General features: G+C 41.2%; 1 protein-coding gene across 1 annotated transcript in view; it reads right to left on the minus strand.

Moving 5' to 3' along the window:
* The window catches only part of ANOS1 (anosmin 1), a 213,298-nt gene that overhangs the window by 175,596 nt on the left and 12,538 nt on the right, over window positions 1-25,164 (minus strand). Inside the window, exon 2 of the mRNA XM_030934773.1 lies at window positions 4,619-4,666. Coding sequence (XP_030790633.1) covers window positions 4,619-4,666 — 48 coding nt within the window. The remainder of the gene's footprint in view (window positions 1-4,618; window positions 4,667-25,164) is intronic.

The following is a 25,164-nucleotide window of genomic DNA, read 5'->3' on the forward strand; positions in this document are numbered from 1 at the left end:
TGGTATGGGGCCCCACAGTATCAAAGAGCCAGATTCCTTCTATCTTTCTTGTCAGTTATTCTCAGCCTGGACTCCATCCTCAAAAGTACCTCATGGCCCAAGAAAGCTGCTGGGGCCCCTGCCATTGGTATGCCCTCTAAGAAGCAGGGAAGGACAACAGGAAGAGAACAAATGAGTGCATTTTCTAGCTAAATCAGTTCCCTTTAAAAGAGGCAATTTGAAATTTCTTCACAATGATTTCACTTGGGCAAGAAATGAGTTACTGGCCATATTTAGAAGCAATGGAGCCTGGGGAAATATAGATGTTTAACCCAAGGTGACAATGTACTCAGGTGACGAATGAGCTTTCGATTAGCAGAGAAGAGGAGAAACCGGATTAGTAGGCAAAGAGCAATCTCTCTCACCCGTGTTAGAGACTACATGATGACAATCAGAATTCCTAAACATAATGAGCCCCTAAAAAGGTGCTTGGCACATTCCTTGTGCTCAGTAAACTATACATTTGTTTCCTCTCATATAATAAAGTAAAACTGCTGAGGACTATGCTCTTAATTTTTTTTATAACTCCACAAATGTGTAGGCCAGGGTTTGTCAATCTCAGCATTACTGATATTTGGAGCCAGATAATCTTTGCTGTGGGAGGGTTTTTCTGTGCAGTATAGGTTCTTTATTAGCATCCCTGGCCTTGACCCACTAGATGCCAGTAACTCCTCACTCCCAACTGTGACAATCAAAAATATTTCCAGTCATTGGCAATTGTTCCTGGGGGAGCAAATTGCCCTCGGTTGAGAACCACTGGCCTAGATCTGTGCTGGACAATAGGCACTCTTCTATATTCTCTAGGGTTGAGTGGTGCAGGGGCTAAAGACCCTTGAGCTCATAGTGCTGATTCCATCATGTCGAACCCCGTATACTCTTGAAGTCAGATGAAGCACAGAGACGAATCTCTACAGTTAAGATGTTTTCTTCCGGCCTGGCCAACATGGAGAAACCCCATCTCTACTAAAAAATACAAAAATTAGGCCGGGCGCAGTGGCTCAAGCCTGTAATCCCAGCACTTTGGGAGGCCGAGACGGGCGGATCACGAGGTCAGGAGATCGAGACCATCCTGGCTAACATGGTGAAACCCCGTCTCTACTAATAAATACAAAAAACTAGCCGGGCGAGGTGGTGGGCGCCTGTAGTCCCAGCTACTCAGGAGGCTGAGGCAGGAGAATGGCGTGAACCCGGGAGGCGGAGCTTGCAGTGAGCCGAGATCCGGCCACTGCACTCCAGCCTGGGTGACAGAGCGAGACTCTGTCTCAAAAAAAAAAAAAAAAAAAAATACAAAAATTAGCCGGGCATGGTGGCAGGCGCCTGTAATCCCAGCTACTCGGGAGGCTGAGGCAGGAGAATTGCTTGAATCTGGGAGGCAGAGGTTGCAGTGACCCAAGATTGCAGCACTGCACTCCAGCCTGGGTGACAGAACAAGACTCCATCTCGAAAAACAAACAACGACAACAACAAAGTTGGGGACAGAGCACAGGCAGACAAGAGAGAGCCAATGAGAATCTGGATAGGGCTTTGGATTTCAGTCTGAGTGAGATGGAAATGCATCATTAGGTTTAAGGTAGACAGCAGTGTGATGGCACTTGTATTTTTGAAGGGTTTTTCCAGCAGCCATGAGGAAATGTGACTGTTTGGGGTCAGAGTGGAAGCTAGGAGACCCATCGGGATGCTCTTGGATTCATCCCAGACAGAATGGCAGGTTGGAGGTGGGAAGAGTGGTTAGATGAGATCTATTCCACAGGGGGTCTGAAGGAGGAGCTGACAGGCTTTGCAGATGATCACCAGAAGTGATTAAAAAGTGTGTGGTTTCTAGAAAACATCATGCAAACCTAATCTTTTAAAATATATCATCAGAAAATTGTACCATTAGTACTACCTCTGACTTTTCTGAGTTTCCTGACTTTTCTCTCCCTATATTTGTACAAACTGGTTTCTAGAGTTGTTGGCCTGTAAGAAACACAATGTAGAAGACAGGGATCTATATGTCTCTACTGGTTTGTTGAGTGATCACAGAACCATCATCAATATGTAAGTGACTGAATTTTCCCATCTGTAAAACTGATGACTATGTGACTACAGATTACCAGTAACCTTGTTAACCTACACGTTAAGAGAAAAAGCCCACCTAGTACTTCATGAATCCCAAAAGAAATGCAAATTGTACTTGTCTGCATAGGTATCCAGACATGATAACATCCAAAGGAGACAAACTTTGATTAATAAGCAAGATTCAATCCCAAAGAGTCCCAAAGAACTGTATTATATCAGACATAAAGGATCCCAAGTTAAAGACAATCCTTAAACTTCTGTTAGCTTTGTAATATATTCCAGAGTTTCGGTTGGGCTTCATTGTGACTTAGTGATTGATTCTTGCTTTCTGACCCAAAGGATTGCTTTCTTTCCTTGTGAAATTCAAAGTCTCTCATGGCAGCCTTGATTAATCATCTGCAAAATATGGTTTAACCAGCTATGTCCCCTAGTGTGCTAATTTCTTTCATTGCAATAATTTTAAAGTAATTCAAATAAACCTGTTCTAATCAAATCCCTTGTAAGTCTGTAAAAGATAATTTCTTGATGGGATATGGAAAAATGTGTGCTTAAATAAGAAGTATTACCAATGTAACAAATTATCATTCCTATAATACACAATTAATACAACATTGAACAAAAAGAATACTTAGGAAATTTAATTGACCTCATAGCATTATGTGCTTTATCTGGAATGACGGCATGAAAAAGTTATCTAAAATTCCAGTTGAAGACCAATTAATATAATCAATACCAGAAAATGTCTGGACCGAACAAATGCTTAGGACATTACATAAAAAGAGTTAAGTGGACTGTAACCAGGCATTTCATTCCTGCCCAGTATCTAGACAGTCAGAGATAAGCAAAGCTTATCTTCATCAAATTAGTTAACATTCACGTAGGAACTCTGTTCTATTTTATTTTATTTTATTTTATTTTATTTTATTTTATTTATTTATTTAGAGACGGAGTCTCACTCTGTCGCCCAGGCTGGAGTGCAGTGGCCGGATCTCGGCTCACTGCAAGCTCCGCCTCCTGGGTTCACGCCATGCTCCTGCCTCAGCCTCCCGAGTAGCTGGGACTATAGGTACCCGCCACCTCGCACCGCTAGTATTTTTTTTTTTTTGTATATTTTAGTAGAGACGGGGTTTCACCGTGGTAGCCAGGATGGTCTTGATCTCCTGACCTCGTGATCTGCCCGTCTCGGCCTCCCAGAGTGCTGGGATTACAGGCTTGAGCCACCGCGCCTGGCCTCTGTTCTATTTTAAAATAACACTCGTGTATTCAGTGAGCATGACTGTGGAAATGCATCCTTAGAACAAAGTTTTTGGTTTAGGAATATTATTTTATAATCATTTATTGTAATTTGAAAGAACTTTCACAAATTAATCCTTTTCACAAATATGCTATTTCAAGATTATTATATATTCCTTAGATTACTTGTTGTTTATAAAATAAAGGTGTATTTCTATTTTAGGACTAAAAGTAATATCCATGAAATACATTGTATGAAACACTATTATGATCTCAAAGTTTTGCTCCAATGTTTTTAGCAAACTTTGTAAACTTTACTCATTAACATAACCTGATTACAAAACCTACTTCAGACTGGAGCTAGAGTACCATCCTATATATATTTAAAAAACAAAGGTTTTGGTGTATTGGGATTGAGGTAAGAACTGTATTATATCAAACATAAAATGAGTAACATAATAAAGTTTATAGTACTTTAGTGTGAGGCAAAGAATACTCAAAAATGGAAAAAAGACTGTTTAATGAAAAAATTAAATTATTTAACCAGCAGTTCCTACAAAGAAACCAAAATACATGCAAAATAACATAAGTATAAATAGAATATATTAAATTTTCTCTGGTCTAACCAGAGGGCATTTTCTTCTTAGTGCTTTTTTTTTTTTTTTTTTTTTTTTTTTTTGAGACAGAGTCTCGCTGTGTGGCCCAGGCTGGAGTGCAGTGGCCGGACCTCAGCTCACTGCAAGCTCCGCCTCCCGGGTTCACGCTGTTCTCCTGCCTCAGCCTCCCGAGTAGCTGGGACTACAGGCGCCCGCCACCTCGCCCGGCTAGTTTTCTGTATTCTTTAGTAGAGACGGGGTTTCACCGTGTTAGCCAGGATGGTCTTGATCTCCTGACCTCGTGATCCGCCCATTTCGGCCTCCCAAAGTGCTGGGATTACAGGCGTGAGCCACCGCGCCCGGCCTTCCTTCTTAGTGTTTTTTAACAGAAAATTACAAACAACAAATAAAATACAGTAGTATATAGAACCATGGATACCTGTATCTTGATGGCAGTGCTAGCTATGCAAATCAAATCTTACACATGATAAATGTCACAAAATCATATACATATGTTGCATGCATATCGATTTTGTGCTTTTGATATTGTTTTCAGTTACTTAAAGGGTAACCATTGGTGGAAACTGGGCATACATGATTACTCTGTGCTGTCTTTGCAACTTACTGTGAAACTATAATTATTCCAAAATTAAAAGTTTTTTGTACCATTCGTACAGGTATAGTAAACGTACCTTAGAACATTGCTTATGATTCTGGCACCAAACCAGGGAACCATTGTTCTGCAAAAAGAAAAAGGAAAAATATTGACCCATTATATACTCTTCTAATAGAAAGCTACACATACACAGATTTCTAATTTAAAATTATAATTTATGCCTATAATTTTTGAATATTTGCATTTTAACAAATGCAAAACCTGATGTCCTTCCCTTCCAATGACAGAAAATGTGTCTGTAAGTTTCATTTTGCTATTGATTTCATGATGTAAACAAAGACATATAAAATACTAAAGATTCCAAGCTGTCTGAAATGAAAAAGGGTCTGAGGCAACTTTGATGGTGTGTTGAGCAGTGAAGCAGGTAAATGAACACTAGACGTCCCACCAATAGTCAGCGGTTTTGAGAAATTTACAACTTAAGCATTATGGCTGCTTTTGACCTCAACCAATTTACAGGAATAAGAGTTTGGGATTGGGAGAAAGATCTTGTATTGGTCTGTTCTTACACTTCTATAAAGAAGTACCTGCAACTGAGTAATTTATGAAGAAAAGAGGTTTCACTGACTCACAGTTCTGCAGGCTTAACAGGAAGTATGGCTGGGAAGGCTCAGGAAACTTACAATCATGGCGGAAGGCAAAGGGGAAGCAAGCACATCTTACCATGGCAGAGCAGGAGAGAGAGAGAGCAAAAAGGGAAGTGCCACACACTTTTAAGCCATCAGATCTTGTGAGAACTCACTCACCGTCATGAGAACAGCAAGGAGGAAATCCACCCCTATGGTCCAATTACCTCTCACCAGGCCCATCCTTCCAGTTTGACATAAGATTTGGGCAGGCACACAAATCCAAACCACATCAGATCCCATGTGAAAAGCCTTCTTTTACTCTTTCACTAAACATATGATCACAGACAAGAGACTTAACATCCCCATGCCTCAGTTTATCCATCAGGAAAGCAAGCCTAACAGCAATATCTCATGCATCAGGCCACTGGGATAGCTAAATGAAACAACAGATACACTCAATATATAACAAATATTTGGGGCAGTGTGGTGGCTCATGCCTGTAACCCCAGCACTTTGGGAGGCCAAGACGGATGGATCACCTCAGGTCAGGAGTTTGAGACCAGCCTGACCAACATGGTGAAACCCTGTCTCTACTAAAAAATATAAAATTAGCCAGGTGTGGTGGTGCATGCCTGTAATCCCAGCTACTGGGGAGGCTAAGGCAGGAGAATCATTTGAACCTAGAAGGAGGAGGTTGCAGTGAGCTGAAATTGCACCATTGCACTCCAGCCTGGGCAACAAGAGGAAAACTCCATCTCAAAAAAAAAAAAAAAAAAAAAAAATTGGACTATGATTTATTATCCTGATCATGTTTTTTTTGGTCATGTTTTTTTCTCTGGTTGGGATCTTTTAAGTCAGGTTATGCTAGGCTGGAATAGGTGGCAAAGCTAGCAGAAACCATCACCCAATAGCTAAGACATCATGACCTCTGATTCTCTGAAGTTCAAGGTGGAGATGAGACAAAATCACCCATTTCCTATGTTTGAACGTCTGAACTTTTTTTTTTTTTGAGACGGAGTCTCGCTCTGTCGCCCAGGCTGGAGTGTAGTGGCGTGATCTCGGCTCACTGCAAGTTCCGCCTCCCAGGTTCACGCCATTCTCCTGCCTCAGCCTCCCGAGTAGCTGGGACTGCAGGCGCCCGCCACCACTCCCGGCTAATTCTTTTTTGTATTTTTTTCTAGTAGAAACAGGGTTTCACGTTGTTAGCCAGGATGGTCTCGATCTCCTGACCTCGTGATCCGCCCGCCTCGGCCTCCCAAAGTGCTGGGATTACAGGCGTGAGCCAACGCGCCCGGCCACGTCTAAACTTTTAATATGAAGGATACCAGTATGGATAGAGCAAGATGATACATGTTTGCAGTTATGAGAAAAGAAAATTGAACCAAAAAATATCTTTTAGAAAATACTTTTATAGCAAGTTTATTGCGATACAATTCACAAAATTCACTCATTTACACTGTACAATTTGAGTATATTCAGAAAGCTATGCAACCATCACCACTATTTAATTGTAGAACATTTTCATCAGCCCAAAAAGAAACCTGGACCTATTTGTACTCACTCTCATTCTGTCTTCCCCACTACCTGCCAAACCCTGGCAAACACTAAATCTCTACTTCTGTCTTTATCTATTTGTCTATTCTGGACATTTTATATAAGTGGAATCATACAATATGTGTCTGGCTTCTTGATGCTAAATGCTACAGCAATCTTGCTTCATGTACATTGTAGCATATATTGGTACTTCATCTTTTTTGACTGTCAGTTTCAGCTATATGGATATACCACATTTTGCCCATCCACTGCCAATAATATATCTGAATATGTCCCTTCCCAATAATAGCTTAATTACAGAATACCCCACAAACCAGTAAATAAATCTCAGCTGTATAGGATTGGCAATCTTCTTCTTCAATGTGAAGATTATTGGCTTAAAAGATCTCAGTCCCATATGAATGCTTTAACTATGAAACCTCTCTAGCATATAGCCCTACTTTTTACTTCTTCTCAGTCTTAACTCCCAATAATTCCTACACATGCCTAGGATTTTAGCCAGCCTTAACTCCCAATAATTCCTACACATTCTTAGGATTTTAGCCAGCCTTAACTCCCAATAATTCCTACACATTCTTAGGATTTTAGCCAGTCTCCTATGAACCTACATACCACCTACTGAATTCCATACGTCCACACCTGGGCCCTCATCTCTCCCCTCACATCTATGCCCCCCATGGAGACAGCAAGGTCTGAAGCTGGAGACGCATATGAACAGTCTAGGGTGAAGTTCGGTATGATTTTTGGCAGGGATTACATCAGATAAATAATTAGATTGGGCAGAGGCCAATGCTAGACAAATAATGGGCATGGTTGAGTTACTGGAAAATGAGGTGTTAGGAGAAAGCGTGTAAGAGGGCATAACATACCCTTTTATAAAACTGATGTTTTATAAAGGGAGCCATTGGCTTGGTTATAAGCTAAAAGTTCAGAAGGCCAGGCTGACTAGGGGATGGTCATAAACAGAGTGACAACTGCAAGAAGCAGGGGCCGGACATCGAGCACGCAGAAGCTGGGGGCTGGGACAGGGCAGCTTTGAAGAACTTCCTACATGACAGCCAGCCTCAGCATGTTGCACGGTGTGTAGGTTCATACGAGATCAGCTAAAATCCTAGGTATGTGAAGGAATTATTGGGAGTTAAGGTTGAGAAGAAGTAAATATTAGGGCTATATGCTAGTGGGGTTTCATAGTTAAAGCTTCCCCTGCTTCACCTGTGCAGAGTTGGCTCCTGCCAGGACTTCCAAGGACCACACCTGTCTGAGCACATCCTGGACTCAACCTGAGTGTTCCAAGCTCCTCCCCACCCAGTGATGGGAAGCAACGAGGCACCTTCTAAAGAGACTCTGGGTTGAAGTGGACAGCCTCAGACCTTGGAGACTAGATCAAAGCCAGTTCCCGAAGGTCTTTTTTAGCACAATCTTGGTTTGAAGGCTTTGAGTCTTCTTAAGTCAGGTCAGCAGGGTCCTGTTCCTTGGTCTAGAAACCTCAACATGGGCACGGGTGAGATGTCCTTCCCTTCCAGATGTTTCTTTTCCTAGGCAGATGAGCAGGACCTTATCTCTGGATGAGATCAGGGGACCCTCAGCTATTTCTGCACTTGCTGGATTCCTCTTTGGAGTTTTATCACACACTCTCCTGCTGAATGATATACTTTACTTTGTCTGTGTCTTCGTTGCTCAACTAGATTTTTCCCTGGGGACAGGACTCCATGTTTCCTCTTTACCTGTCTGTATCACGTTAGCAAGGGAGGGCAGGTCTTGGTCCTCACAGAGAAGGTATATTTCTGAGGCCATGCAAGGGTGACTGGGGTTCCAAAAGTAGGCACAGCAACTGTTGTCAACAGGTTGACAAAATATGACTAATGTGGCAATACACCTTTGACTATTATTATTATTACAGTGGCCAAATCTATGTGGCAGAAATGTGCCTTGATGTTTTAATACCCACCCCATGTAATCATCCCACAAAATGACATAAGCTTCATTTATTCATTTTACAGTTAGGAAACCTGTAGTCAGGGAAACCAAGTAAAATATGCAGAGTGACAAAGCCAGTGATTAACCTCAATGGCAAACAACACAACAGGTAAAGCCACAGGTGAAGAAAGGAGCAAGATGCACACTCGATTTTGAAGGAATTTCCAGATTTATAACCTTGAAAGGAGAGATGAAGATTGGTCCAACAGTCCTAAATACCGTATGTTGAGGTAGCAGCAGTTCAGATGGATGGGGTGAAGCAGAGAATAGGAGGGGAGATCAGGTAAATAGACAGTAGATTGTAGGATTTTCATTACAGAAGATTTTATCTCTGGAAATAAATTTTTTGATTTAACAAATATCAGAGAATTAATTAAAACAAAAATAAAGAATTACAGTCCTGAGAAGCCCTGTGCAGGACACACCTTGATATGGTTTGGCTGTGTCCCCACCCAAATCTCATCTTGAACTGTAGCTCCCACAATTCCTACGTGATGTGAGAGGGACCCTATGAGAGGTAATTGCATCATGGGGGCGGGTTTTTCCCATGTTATTCTCGTGATAGTAAGTCTCACAAGATCTGATGGTTTTATAAAGGGCAGTTGCCCCCGCACACCCTCTCTTGCCTGCTACCATTTAAGATGTGCCTTTGCTCCTCCTTTGTCTTCCACCATGATTGTGAGGCCTCCCCAGCCATGTGGAACTGTGAGTCCATTAAACCTCCTTTTCTTTGTAAATTACCCAGTCTCAGGTATGTCGTTATTAGCAGCATGAGAACAGACTAATACACACCTTGATTAGCTATCTTTTGTTCCCTTCTACTGTGTATGTTGAATGGCCAAACTTCAACAACAAAAGCACAAAGGATGCAGCAGAGATTGTCTTCAGCTGCCCAACCTCCCCTTCCCAAGTGAAAACCCTCCTGCCCTGCTCCACACCAACTCTCCTTCTTTCCTGGAATTCAGTGCTCCTGATACCATTGGCTTATACACACCCATCAAAATGAGAACAAAGCCAATAGCCACAGAGCCTATTTTGAATTGGGAATTAATATCAATGCATTGCATCGATCGAGGCATTTTCATTTCAAGCAAAATTTTCTACTAATCATAAAATGAAAAACTCTGTCATTACAAAGAAATATTTGGGGCAATGGCAAGCATGCATAAACAATTATTATGATTAGAATGATTTTTTAAAATTAGTGAGGACAGCATGTCATAGGCTGCTTGGGATGATTAAAACAATAATCCTCGTAAAGTATTTATCAAAATGTTTGGCTCAGGATTTTTAAAAAATCCTTTGTTATCACTGATGTGATTTTGTTGTCATTTGCCATTAGTATTGTCTTTAGCAGTTTGGGAGTAATCCTAGACTTAATATCTCCCAGCTCACAATGGATAATACCCTAGACTAACTGATTCAGTCTTATTATAGTGAGGCTCAAAAGTATTTAGCATTGAAAATACTAAGATACAGTATTTTAGCGATACTAAAATACAAATAAAACTTGCAGTAAAAGGATGCCTTTCCGTTCTGCTTTTTCCTTGAGTGGAAGCAATTTTTCAACATTTGCCAACAGGATGAGTGGGCAACGGTATTGGTATTTTTACCTTAGTTTCCTGACTGGGCATTTATTTTCCTTTACCGCGGATAGTCTGTCTCTTTTACCATATCCAATTGTGGATTGTTCACCATTTTTAAAATCAATTTTAGCAACTATTAGTACCACTTAGGTTCAATGATCATTTGTCTATTGCAAAAATTCTCAAGCCCCTCATTCATCTTTTGCATTTATTTGTGAGGTTTTTCCAAAAGGAAATTTTATTTGCATACACACACACAGATGCACACATCCATGCATTCACATATGTATTTGCCCTCAAAATGCATCCCTAGTTCCTTTTTGGATTTTGGGTTTCCTGTTTTTCTTAAAATAATTGTCCCCGTTCTAAGGTTTTGCAGCTGTTCTGTGCTTTTACCTATATCAGTCATCATGTGCTAAGCTATTTATCTCTACTAATAGCTTCTAAGAACCCTGCCCACTAGCATCAGGGATGCCAAAAATCCCCCGATTAATGCTGGCCACTTTGTTTGGACCAGGTGTTACTCCATCACGATCCACCTATGTTGCTTACATATAGTACTCTTTGAGCAGAAGAGCAATGAAAAAATATAAGAATCCAGTATATTTCAATACCCTGTCCCAGGGGAAGTCCTTCATCACATTACAATAGCCTTCACCAGTTAAACCATTTGACAACAAAAATAAAATACAATATTTGCAATAAAGTCTTGTACTGGCTTAAAGCCAACAAAGATAAAGAGTCAAAGTACATTAGGCTAGAAACACATTTGCCTCTAGAACCATCATGGTAACCTCCAGGTAGGATTAGACAGTGGGACTTTTGTAATTATATAAAGATTACATCCTGTATTTTATTAGTTTAACTAGATCAAACATGAATGTTAGTCAATCCGACTTTCAAAGAGTTTATATAAGTTCAATCAAGTGCACCCTGCCATTATTTCAATGACATTTTCAAAGTCTTTTCATTTCTAGCCTTTTGATTTTTCCTTAAAGAAAGGTAATTCTTCAAAAGCTTCAAGTAAAGAAAACACATCATTCACACAAAGACAACACACATGGGAAGAATAAAGATAAATGAAAGCTAGTTCTCTGGATACAACCATATGAAAAGAGAAAACAGGAACAGATCTCACTCATTTCCTTCAACATAGCCAGGTGTCGGCATGGAACAACTAAAGAACTAGTCAGTCTACAGTTTCCAAAATACACACCAAACTAGTGTCTAACAATGGAACTGAACATTTGAAATAGAAATCAGTCAGGAAACCCACCATAGACCTTAACTTTACCAATCAATGCTTTGACACTACAAATAATTAGCTCTCACCCTGAATGGACAATTTTGTGTCCACGCTTGGTGTAAGTTATTTTAAAGCAATAGATAAAACTATGGATACAAGTCATTATATATTTGTCCAAACCCATAGACCATACAACATCAAGAGTGAAGCGTATGTAAAATATGGACCCTGATGATGATGATGTGTCAATGTAGGTTCATCCGTTGTCACAAATGTCCCACTCCGGTGGGGGATGTTGGTAATGGGAGAGGCTGTGCATGGTGGAGGTAGAGAGTATGTGGATATTCTCTGTACTCAATTGCTCAATTGCTATGAACCTAAAACTGCTCTAAAAAGTCTATTTAAAAGGTTCAGGAGGAGGGCTTTCTTTATATATTTGTTTGTTCATAAGTAAGATTTCTTTCAAATGTTATGGAATATCCTCAGCAGTCTTTTCATTAACCAAGAAAAAAGTCTCTCTGTATTCTACAGATATTTCACATTTAATAGAATTCTACAGGAAACAAATATTTGATCATATAGAAAGAAATACACCTGCCTCGAGACACCCAGCCTTCCCATACCGTCCTTTCTTCATAGAAAATGCCACTTCAACCAGGAAGCCTTCCCTGACCCCCATGCCCTGACTACCACAGCTCTCTCTCTGTTGCTTGCTCTTATAACATCCTGCACTTCTCCTCCCAGGAACTCTATCACACAGTGGACAAGCGTAAATTATGTGTGTTGTTTTAATTTAACGATCATCTGCCCCCCAGCCTGGAAAACCTTTGGTGGTAGTGTCTATCCCTAGCACATGTTTGCTGTTGGCTCTCTGGCACATAGCAGCGTGCCTGCCACAGAGTAAATGGTCTTCGCAAATGGTACTGATTGAAGAAATAAATGAATGGAGTAGGAGGTCATATAAAGGAATTTAAGCTTTAGTTATTAGGTCCGGAGGAGCTAGAAAGAATGATATAAATAGACTGAGCTGACGAAATGTTTCATCTTCTCTGGATGGAGCTCTTAGGAAATAGGCTCATTATTTTGTTTCCTATGATGTAAATGTCCAAGAGATTTGGCATGAAAACACCCAAAACTGAACAAAGACTTGCATTTGGGATCAAATACATGTTATTTAATAAATAAAAATATGAATTATCTTTTTATAGGGTGTAGATAGAGTTATCTAAAGAAAATGTATAGAACAGCAAATGCCAGACTTTTCTTCTTCTCATCATTCCGTAAACAATACAGTGTAACAGCTATTTACATAGTATTTACATAGTATTAGGTATTATAAGTAATGTAGAGATGATCTTAAATATATAGGAGGATATTTGCAGGTTATATACAAATACCACACCATTTTATTTCAATAACTTGAGCATCTTCAGATGTAGGTGCCTGCCGGGGTGGGGAGGGGAGGCAGGTCCTGAAACCCTTAGGGTGCATTATAACTTCATTTCAGGTTGATATACTTTTCCTGAAACCAATAGAATTGTGTTCTTCAAGTATATTCATCCAAGAAGAACATATTGTTGTTTCAATGTAACCAGCAGTTATTTTCCACCTGTACTTTTAAAAACAACTGGCCAGGCATGGTGGCTCACGCCTGTAATCCCAGCACTTTGGGAGGCTGAGGCAGGCGGACCACAAGGTCAGGATTTCGAGACCAGCCTGGCCAACATGGTGAGACCCCATCTCTACTAAAAATACAAAAATAAGCCGGGCGTGCCAGCACATGCCTGTAATCCCAGCTACTCGGGAGGCTGAGGCAGGAGAATTGCTTGAATCCAGGAGGCGGAGGTCGCAGTGAGCTGAGATCACACCACTGCATTGCAGCCTGGGTGGCAGAGTGAGACTATGCCTCAAAACAAAAACAAAAACAAAAAAGTTTAGTGGGAAGCTGAGTGCCAGATAGTTGAAAGGAACAGTAGAAATGTCTAAGAAACTATCATCAGAGTGAACAGGCAACCTACAGAATGGGAGAAAAATTTTGCAATATTATCCGTCTGACAAAGGGTTAATATCCAGAATCTACAAGAAACTTACACAAATTTACTAGAAAAAAACCAAACAACCCCATCAAAAAGTGGGTGAAGGATATGAACAGACACTTCTCAAAAGAAGACATTTATGCGGCCAACAAACAAGAAAAAAAGCTCATCATCACTGGTCATTAGAGAAACACAAATCTAAACCACAATGAGATACCATCTCAGTTAGAATGGTGATCATTAAAAAGTCAGCAAACAACAGATGCTGGAGAGGATGTGGAGAAATAGGAATGCTTTTACACTGTTGGTGGGAGTGTAAATTAGTTCAACCATTGTGGAAGACAATGTGTCAATTCCTCAAGGATCTAGAACTAGAAATACCATTTGACCCAGCAATCCCATAACTGGAGAGATACCCAAAGGATGATAAATCATTCTACTATAAAGACACATTCACATGTATGTTTATTGTGGCACTATTCACAATAGCAAAGACTTGGAAACAACCCAAATGCCCATCAGTGATAGACTGGATAAAGAAAATGTGGCACATATACACCATGGAATACTATGCAGCCATAAAAAAGGATAAGTTCATGTCCTCTGCAGGGACATGGATGAAGCTGGAAACAATCATTCTCAGCAAACTAACACAGGAACAGAAAACCAAACACCGCAAGTTCTCACTCATAAGTGGGAGTTGAACAATGAGAATACACAGACCCAGGGAAGGGAACGTCACACACCGGAGTCTGTCACGGGGTTGGGGGGCGAAGGGAGGGATAGCATTAGGAGAAATACCTAATATAGATGATGGGTTGATGGGTGCAGCAAGCTGCCGTGGCATATGTATACCTATATAACAAACCTGAACGTTCTGCATATGTATCCCAGAATTTAAAGTATAATTTAAAAAAAAAAGAAAAAGAAAAAGCAGTACATATATACAGTGGAATATTCTTCAACCATAAAAAAAGAAATGTCTTTAAGAAAACAAATGTCAATCTCATTTCAAAGTTCTTGTGAATAATGAAAATCATCAAAGAAGAAAATTAAGAAAGACCAACGCAGAGAGAAAAAAATATTAAATAACTTTACATGACTCTGAATTACATTGTTTTCTTTTCTTTTCTTTCTTGAGACAGGGTCTCACTCTGTCACCCAGGCTGGAGTGCAGTGGTGAGATCACAGCTCACTGCAACAACCTTCACCTCCAGGGACATTCTTCAGCATGGTTATCTGTAAAGAGTATGACATGATGCGAATTTTTAACTGGCTATAGTGTACCTTAGGTGACATGTAATAACTAGAAGTGTTTTGAAGTCTTCTTAGGTCTTTTATTTCCTTAACTATTGTAGGTGTTGTGTTCTTAATATAGGATGTTTTATAAATAAATATAACTAAAAATTCATCAAGAAAAATTTTTAGCAGAAATTAAAGTTGCATAGACAGTTACTAAAACCATGACTTGAGACATTTCTTAGCTACATCAGGATTCAATCTTGTCCACCTTGGGAAAGGTAGTGTGCAATAGCTGCTCTTATGCACAAATGATTGAAAGCCATTATTGGTGTTACCTTATTATTTTTTTTTCTTTTTTTGAGATGGAATCTCGCTCGGTCGCCCAGGCTGGAGTGCAGCGGCGTGATCTCGGCTCACTGCAAGCCCCACCTCTTGGGTTCACGCCTTTCTCCTGCCTCAGCCTCCGAAGTAGCTGGGACTACACGAGCCCACCACCACGCCCGGTTAATTTTTTTGTATTTTTTTAGTAGAGACGGGGTTTCACCATGTTAGCCAGGATGGTCTCGATCTCCTGACCTTGTGATCCACCTACCTCAGCCTCCCGAAGTGCTGGGATTACAAGCGTGAGCCACCGCGCCCGGCAGTGTTATCTTATAAATTTATTGAGGGTTTTTGAAATTCTGACTGTACAGTTAATCACATGAGCCACATAGGACTCCAGAGCTCTCTGAGAACTTCTACCTCACCAGCAGTCCTTCCGTGCAAAGTATTTTCATCAATGGGCATTCCGGTCTCTGTCAAAGTGTAAGATCTATTTGAATGTGACCAAGCCTGTTCTCTAAACACAACCAGGATAAGAAAAAGGACCAACACGTGATTCCAAATACCCACTCAAAATGTTTGTAAACTGTAGCATTCTGACTCAGATGATACCATATCATTACAACTCAGAGAAGATCTTTGAGGGCCATTCAATCCATCTTCTTGGTGAAAAAAAGACAAATGTAACTCGTTAATGACATGTCTTTGTCTCATAATACAGGGAACTTTCCAAGGGAAAGAGGTTACACTGTCCCTGTAACATGTTACCCCGTCATGCTGACTTTTCCATCCTGAATTCCTAGCGAAATCTCTCAAAGCCGTTCAAGGGAAAAGGGGTGAGGAGTTGCAAGTGATCAACTTTCAGATTTTCTGCCTGCTAATATTTTATTCTCTAATTAACTAATTCATCTAGTAACTCTCTCCAAAACATTTACCATGCCAAAGGAAAACATCAAAATCAGAAGAGAAAAACACAATGCAGGGACCATCCTGCCTGAGTGTGAAGAAGGAAGATCACACACATATTACTGAATTCCATAATGCTCAAGGGCAGGACCAAGACGATGACACAAACCACATCATGGAAATGAGCATATAGTGGGGAACTTAGAATTTCCACTAATGGCTGAGGAGAAAGGAAAAGTAAAGGATGGGGTTGGAGGAGAAATCTAAGTGTCCAATAAACCTCAAAATTACCATACTGAAGAGGAATCTAAGTGTCCAATGATAGCTCTAAACCTCAAAATTACCAAGCCTAAGACTGTGCTGAATCATCAGGTTAGTCATTGTTACGCATTTGAATAACATGTAAAAGTCATTGGTAACAGTGGCAACACAAGAGTCAGAGGAAAATTCCACCTCCTGAGAATTGCAAGTTAATAGCAATTCAAGTTCAACAGTCTCCCTTTGTAGATGAGTCAACTGGGGCTCAGGAAGGCTAAAAATGTATGAACTACTACTGATTCAAACAAAAAGAATATTTTAATAGTAAGCACATCTTACTTAAAGTAAAAGGCTTTATTTCACATGCCAGGCTACTACTCATCCATCATGGGTGGTGAGCTCTCAGAAAAATTAATGTCTTCTTTTCTCAAATGAGATGAATAATGCCTTTACAAGATAATCACAGAGATGCCTATGAAAACCACCTGTGACCATCCAAGATCAAAGCTGTAGTCTAGCTGGCAAGATGCCAAGTTCAGTGATATGACCACCTTGCACACAAGGAGTGACTTTCAATAATGTAGAAGAAGGTCTCAGAGAGATCTGGGGTCCCACCTAGAGGTTGATTAATCCCAATTAAACAAGCAATGAGCCATGGAGAAGTCAGAATTCTAAAATCCCTCAGTAAGTTTTGATACAACAATGAAGAAAATGGTTTCCAGTTGCTTACAAATAAGAGCAGCCTAATTAATTTCTACGTTGTATGGTTGTTTCAAGTCTTTGCAAAGGCATAATATCCATGTAAAGCATAGAATCTATACAGTTGTTTGATGCAGGGTTACACTAAATTAGATTCACATATCAAAACCCCACTTGGGAGAACATGAAAATGCAATACCGTCAAGTGCTATTCTTAGTATAATTCCAAATTCAAATTGAAATATATGACTTTGTTTCCTACGGCTGCCATGACAAAGTACCACAACCCAGGGGGGGCTGAAACAGCAGAAATTTACTGTCTCTCGGTTCTGGAGGCTGGAAGTATGAGACCAAAGTATCGCAAGACCATGCTCTCTCAGAAACGTCATAGGGGAAGTTTGACTCCATGACTTTCTTTGAGCTTCTGATAGCTCCTTGGCTTGTGACAGCATTCCAACCTTCACATCCGTGTCCTCACATCTCTGCACGTCTATGTTAAAATTTCCCCTTTCTGTAAGGACACCAGTCATATTGGATTAGGGGCCCACCCTCCTACAGAATGACTCATCTTAACTAATCACATCTCCAATGATGTTGTTTCCAAATAAGGCCACTTTGCCACTTTCTGAGGTACTGGGGGTTAGGACATCAACATATGGAGTTAGAGGTGCATTATTCAATCCAGAAAAGTGACTAAAATAAATTAAAGCCATGGGACAAATACTACATTGTTTCAGCCACATTTCAACCTGTACCTCAGTTAATAATCTCTGTCTTAATATGTTCAAGTATTATTTTTTCAATTTGCTTCAACTCACTATCAATGTTGATTTCTTCACTTTGGCCTCCCTGCCACCTCCCAGCAAATGTCAGAACATGGCGTTTTATAACAATCCATCTGTCCATCTCACTGACAATGGTTTTTCCTGTCATAAAGTACTTCAATCTGACAGCATGTGGGTGCATCATAAGAAGGTATTTGTAATCCATAATGTAAACTGTTTAGAATCAAGTAGTCCAGTTTTGGTGAAAATGGATTGCCTGAATAAACATGGAGAACCACACAGTCATAATGAGGTGATTTGGCCAAGCACACAATTCTCCCCAGGTGTAACCAATCTACTCTTAAAATGTTGCACCCTCTGGTGAGACCTTCAGCTTCATGTTCCTGATCTTTGTTCCATACCCGGACCTTGATTACTAATGACCCATTCTCTCCCAGGAGACCCACTCTGTCTCCCTGAACACATACGTTCAGAGGAATTGACAATGGCTTCTTCATCCATCAACAAGTTGGAATCAAAACTCATGTTTCAAAAGAGATGGCAGCCATACAGTGACTCCAGCCCTCTCATTTGACAAATGAGTCTACCGATTCTAAGTGAGCCTACAATGATGTTTCTGCTGAGGACACCACCACTGACTTCTACTTAGTAAGCTCACACTTAATCAATTGTACATAACCTGAATCGAAAAGGGCTGCCCAGAAGAATGTCCAAGCTGGGGGATGGAGAATGGACAGTTCCAAAGCTAGAACTTGGCACCTCTTATCAAGCAAAGAAAGGCACCAGAGAGAAGCCCAACAGCATGACTAACTGAAGCAGTGGCCTTCAAAGTGTGGTACTGGAACCAGTGACATCAGCCTCACCTGGAAGCTTTTGAAACATGCAAATTCCGGTGATACACCTCACACTCAAAGAATCAAAACTCCTGGCGCTAGAGAGCAGTGAGCTGTTTTACAAGTCGTCCAAATATGGCTGATCCCCACGAAAGCCTGAGATGCTTACTCTTCCCTTGCTTTATGTGACTTCACGAAATACACTCCAATTGTCTTTCTTCTCTCCCTTCCAAGTGTCCCAAATAAATGACTGAGACCATTACTCAATTCTTACAGGTCTCTTATAGGATTCTTGTCATTGAAAAAGAACGACCCTCTTTGTAAAGCAATAAGTTGATCTTTGCATGTGCTGTTTTCTTTTTCTGCAAGACTGAGACTCAAGGTAACAACATTCAGGGCAGTCTAGACCTCTCTGGCCTCTGCTTTCTTGGCCTCATCTCAGTCTCTGGCCATGTTCATACAGAACAACTGTAGAAACATGTAATTTCTTGCTGGGGATGACTGTGTGGCAAAAGCACAAAGCTGACTTTAAAGGCACTCTCAAATCACCCTATTATTTTTCAAAATAGATGCTTGGCAGCTGCAAGGCTTGACAGGTGCAATATGTTATGCATAATAAGTCATTCCCACAAGGCGCATTACTGCCTGGAATCTGGCATGTTGACCAGCAGAGGTTAAGGATTAATGTTAAGTTATCAAGCTAATTACTCACGTGCATTAAGAGTAGCTGGAGAGGATATGCTTCCGGATAACATGAGCTGGGAACTATTGCTATTATCACTATAACCATTAAAAAAAAATCTAATTGAGGGCCGGGCGCGGTGGCTCAAGCCTGTAATCCCAGCACTTTGGGAGGCCGAGACGGGCGGATCACAAGGTCAGGAGATCGAGACCATCCTGGCTAACACGGTGAAACCCCGTCTCTACTAAAAAATACAAAAAACTAGCCGGGCGAGGTGGCGGGCGCCTGTAGTCCCAGCTACTCGGGAGGCTGAGGCAGGAGAATGGCGTGAACCCGGGAGGCGGAGCTTGCAGTGAGCTGAGATCCGGCCACTGCACTCCAGCCCGGGTGACAGAGCGAGACTCCGTCTCAAAAAAAAAAAAAAAAAAAAATCTAATTGAAAAAACGTACCGTGCCCCAGAGACAAAAACTATTATTTCCATGTGCTTCCCTACTGAATATTTTAGCAACACATTTTGGAATATGCCTGGAATCCTAGAAGTTGTTGTTTTAATGGTAAAGCAAAACCTCCATCTTGCTATACACATGTAAACTGGGAGATGCAGGACTTAGTTGCGCTTCATTTGTAGTAGGGAACACCCAAGAAGGGGAAACAAATGACTAAAACTACGCGTTTTCCCCTTCTAATTGACTTTACTAAGTTGTCAGATTTTTGTCACATTGTTTTCTTGTGACACATGCTTTTTCATTATGCTAATTTATGTTATTCATTAAAGAGTGCAGAATAATTCATCAAACTAAAATAGAGCACCTCGTAGTCCATTATGCCCTGACTTACATTCCAACCCATTCATCATGATTCTGGGTTATTTTAATATAAACTTCAAAAGACAGTGTGTTTTAATGAGGGACCACTAGAGAAAACATGATTAATTAAATGTGATGCAAGAGAAAAGAGCAGAAACCCCAAGAAAAAACTTTGCTTTGCAAAAAAATAAAACTCATTCCAAGAAAAATGTGTTCATTGCAGAATTAGAAGCATGTCTGAAAAGTCAGGTATGTTTTCCCAATAGAATAGATGACTTGGAATTAAATGAGTTTTTTTCCTTACACAATATTTATCCAGGATTTCAAATTTCTATAAAAATCTACTTAATCTTATCCGATGCATCATATGAAAACGGGAAATCTTTCTTTTTTCAGTGACAGGGTCTCTCTGTCACCCAGGCTGGAGTGCAGTGGCTCAATCATAGCCCACCGCAGCTCAACATCCTGGGCTCAAGCAATTCTTCTGCCTCAGACTCTCAAGTAGCAAGGATGAGAGGTATGCACCACCACGGCTGGCTAATTTTTTTTTGGTAGAGATGGGGTCTCACTTTGATGCCCAGGCTGGTCTCAAACTCCCAACCTCAAGTGATCCTCCCATCTCAGCCTCCCAAAGCACTGGGATGACATGCCCACTGTGGCCACGCAGAATAGGAAATCTTTAAGTAACCAAAGCACACCCAAGAGATCTGCATATCATGCTCTACCGATTGAACTAGACACTTCAAAACAAACTGGAGTCTCTTAAATTAAAAGTGAAGTTTTTAAATCTCTCTTTTTTTTTTTTTTTTGAGGTGGAGGGGTCTCTCAGACCAGACTGTAGAGCACTGGGGACCCAGGGTTACACACTATTCATTTTATTTTATCTTTTGTAGCAATGGGGTCTCACCGTGCTGCCCAGGCTAGAATAGAACTCCTGGGCTGTGATCGTCCCTCCTCAGCCTCTCAAGCGGCTGGGGCTACAGGCATGCACCACACTATTTTTGAATCCCAGGATCGTCAGCACCAGGCACTCCCTCTAGGCCTAACTCATTTTGATGACAGCCAGCGCATCTGTAGAGCCAAGTAAGAGGCTCTGTTCTGAGTAAAATGCATGGCATCCCAGAAAACTCAATGAAGCAGCACCACCATCGAAATGGAGGAAAGGGCAGTCGATGGTCTGAGAGAGAGGGTAGAGACAACAGTCTTTAGAAAGGAAAAGAAGTTTACTTGCAAACAAGTCCCCAAAACAGGAGACCTTAGGACCAGTTCACCAACAGAAATAATGATGTGAATTTAAAGAAGATGCAGCATAACTAAGTTTGCACGACTCTGCTCATAGGTAAAAACCATCCATCTACTTATACGATCATGCTCACATGCCATGACACATCTTCACAATCAGGGTTGCTACAGACACGAGGAAAATGAGGTTTTCATTTAGGAGAGAGAAACTTAACAGAATGCTATAAGGTCTCATTTATTCAGAAGATGAAAACTTGTCAGGCTAACCCTGTCCTTTTGTGGTGATCTCAGGGCCCAAACCTCCTCTGACTGTGAATGGGGATGCCCATGTCTCCCCTTAAGCAAGAGAGTTCACAGCATCGGTTTTGATTCCAGAATTACTTACAGCAGAGATATAAGCATAGGAAGGGACAGAACCAGGGTAGGGCACCAGCAGTCTGGATTCACAGTGTGCTCTGGATCACCCCGTAAACCCCACCTTGTAGCCTCCCATCTCTGAGCTAGTGCCACCTGATGCCTCCTTTGTGTCTGTGCACCCCAGTTCCCTGACACAGTCCTTTGGGAATGAAGGTGTGTGCCTTGGTCATCTTGGCAACACCAGTGCTTAGCAAAGAGCCTGACATAGCACAGACCCTTAGCGTTTCCTGAGAACAAGAAGCTAAGCCATGTCATGACTGCCAGGATGTTTGCCATAGAGTGGAAGCAAAACATATACAGAGATAGAGACAGAGACGAACGGAATAGATATGGATATCCCGATACAAATATTCACATATTGCTATGTTTGGAGACATCAGTTTTGTTATGACTGAAGGTGGGAGGGATGGTACTGGCATTGAGTAGGGAGAGGCCAGGGATGCTGTGGAACCATTAAAATGCACCAGACAGCCCCTCCACTCAACAAACAAGGATCTGCTCCAAAACATCCACAGTGCCATGGCTGACGAACCCTGAACTAGACACGCATGCATAATATACACACCGACAAATATATGGAAAATAAATTCTAGCCCTAATTTCATGAGGTTATGTAAAAAAGCAACCTCTATCTTTTTTTCAAAATTGTGGAGTAAAAAATTGAACTAGAGTATGCAAATATTGCCCTATTAAAAACAGGTTTAAAACATTGCAAAAATCTATAGCTCCTGGATAATAAAAAAATGAAAATACAGACGGCCAACTAGTCTATATTTGTTTTTCTGGTGATTGTGATACTTAACCAGAAAATATATTCTATCCAGATTTTTTTAAAAAAATTTCTTTGCAGCTGTGAGGACATTAGCTCATAACTCCGGATACAAAAATGTGGAAACAACAAAAACAAGCAAAAGATGTTCTCCACTTTCTTTTAAATTCTGGCCCCATGGGAAAAAAAATACTTCCCAGATGTAGGCCATTTCTGGAATGATGACCACTAGGTTTGCTGTACTGCTTTCAAAACGGTACAGCCAAATGTCAAAATAGAAAGAAAGGGAGAGGGAAGACAGGGGGGAAAGAAAAGAGAAAACAGGAGAGAGCAAGAAGAGAGAGACAATGCATTTCTTCTCAAAGATATGATGGGCTGGCCTGGCACAGTGGCTCACACCTGTAATCCCAGCACTTTGGGGAGCCCAGATGGGAGGATCTCTTGCGGCCAGAAGTTCAAGACCAGCCTGGGCAACAGAGTGAGACCCTATAGGTATTTTCAAAAAATAAAAACGCAAGCCTAGGCAATATAGTGAGAACTTGTCTCCACAAACTGTTAAAAAATTAGCCGCCGGGCGCGGTGGCTCAAGCCTGTAATCCCAGCACTTTGGGAGGCCGAGACGGGCGGATCACGAGGTCAGGAGATCAAGACCATCCCGGCTAATACGGTGAAACCCCATCTCTACTAAAAAAAAAAATACAAAAAACTAGCCGGGCGACGAGGCGGGCGCCTGTAGTCCCAGCTACTTGGGAGGCTGAGGCAGGAGAATGGCGTAAACCCGGGATGCGGAGCTTGCAGTGAGCTGAGATCCGGCCACTGCACTCCAGCCTGGGCGACAGAGCGAGACTCCGTCTCAAACAAACAAACAAACAAAAAAATTAGCCAAGTGTGGTGGTACATGTCTGTAGTACCAACTACTTGAAAGGCTGAGGTGGAGGGATCCTTGAGCCAGGGAGTTTGAGGCTGCAGTGAGCCATGATTGCACCACTGCACTCCAGCCTGGATGACAGAGTGAGACCCTCTCTCAAAATGTAAATAAACACAATAAATAAAAATTCAAAATTTAAAAAATAAATGATTAAACAAAAGATATGATGGCACTATCCATCAAGGATATATGGGACACATATTTTAGATTTTAAAGGCAAAGTTCTAGTTCCAAATGACTTTTCTGTTTTGAGGACACAGTCTCACTCTTGTCACCCAAATGGAGTACAGTGGTGCCACTGGAGCTCACTGCAGCCTCGAACTCCTGGACTCAAGCAATTCTCCCACCTCAGCCTCCCAAAGCACTGGGAATACAGGTGTGAGCTACCATGCCTGGCCCAAAATAGCTTTAATAGCCCAAAACATGGAAAAGAAAATGGGGAACAAAGTGCCCACCTTCAAACAATGATTGTTTTTAATGGTGGACACCACCCTAGGTGACGTCTCTGTCCCTTCTTGCCACAGATGAAATTTAAAAGAACCACAGTTGCCAAAACATGTTCACAACAACTGGCCTCCCATTTTCTTCTAATTCTATCTGAAAGGAGTCAGTAACTTCTGCATGAACTTGGCATTCATGGCATCAACAGGATTGGTTTCAACTCTAGGGGGCAGGTACCAATGCCGTGGTGTGGTTTATAATTCTGCCTTTATGTGGGTCATTTGAATGGCAGGACTGTTGGGCAGGAATAGGTAACCTCTGATGTCTGGTTGCCATAGCATCTCCTTACAGCTACGTCATTCTCTGTTCCTTGTTTTAGGCACAATTACACTTCTACGGTGAGCAGAACTCTGTCCATTGGGGAGAAATGACCATCAAGCAAGGGATAAAACAGGAGTTGGCAGAGACAAAAGTAAGTATCTGGCCATGAAGAAGAAAAGATGGAAATCTCAGCACTGCATCAGAAATTGCTGGTGCAGAGTTCTCAGGAAACATTTGTATACTTCCAATTGTGGGGATGATTCTATTATCACTATTCCTTATGATTGTAAAGGATCTTGCAATTTGCATTCTGCAGGAGTCCTATCAGTTGGAAAGCAAACTAATGACCCTGAAATGCAAACCTCCTTGGCATACCGGATTTATTATAACAACACTCAGGACCTGTCCAGTTGATGGGGTTACACATGTCAATATAAGCTGTGTAATCTGTTAAAAATCTCTCTCTCGTATTTTAGGTTTACAGGTTTTGGCCAACTTTCTTTCTGGTATACACTGTATAACAAGGAGTTTACATTTCAGAAGAGTGTTGTTACTTCCAACAGTGTAGGCATTTAAAGACAAGGACTGAGATATTTGCATAAGTCTAGATGGACTGTCTCTTGCAATAATGCCCTGTTAGAGATTTAAACAAGAGTTAATCAACTTTCCTTGAATGAACCCTTCGAAGAACTCAACAGGTTCTTTGTCACCAGGCTGAAGTATAGTGGCACAATCTCAGCTCACTGCAACCTCCACCTCCCAAGTTCCAGGAATTCTTTTGCCTCAGCCTCCCTAGTAGCTGGGACTACAGGTACGCACCACCACACCTGGCTAATTTTTGTATTTTTAGTAGAGACGGGGTTTTGCCATGTTGGCCCAGCTGGTCTCAAACTCCTGACCTCAGGTGATCTGCCCGCATTGGCCTTCCAAAGTGCTGGGATTA

The sequence above is a fragment of the Rhinopithecus roxellana genome, chromosome 7, assembly GCF_007565055.1.
Source record: "Rhinopithecus roxellana isolate Shanxi Qingling chromosome 7, ASM756505v1, whole genome shotgun sequence".
Taxonomy (NCBI): domain Eukaryota; kingdom Metazoa; phylum Chordata; class Mammalia; order Primates; family Cercopithecidae; genus Rhinopithecus; species Rhinopithecus roxellana.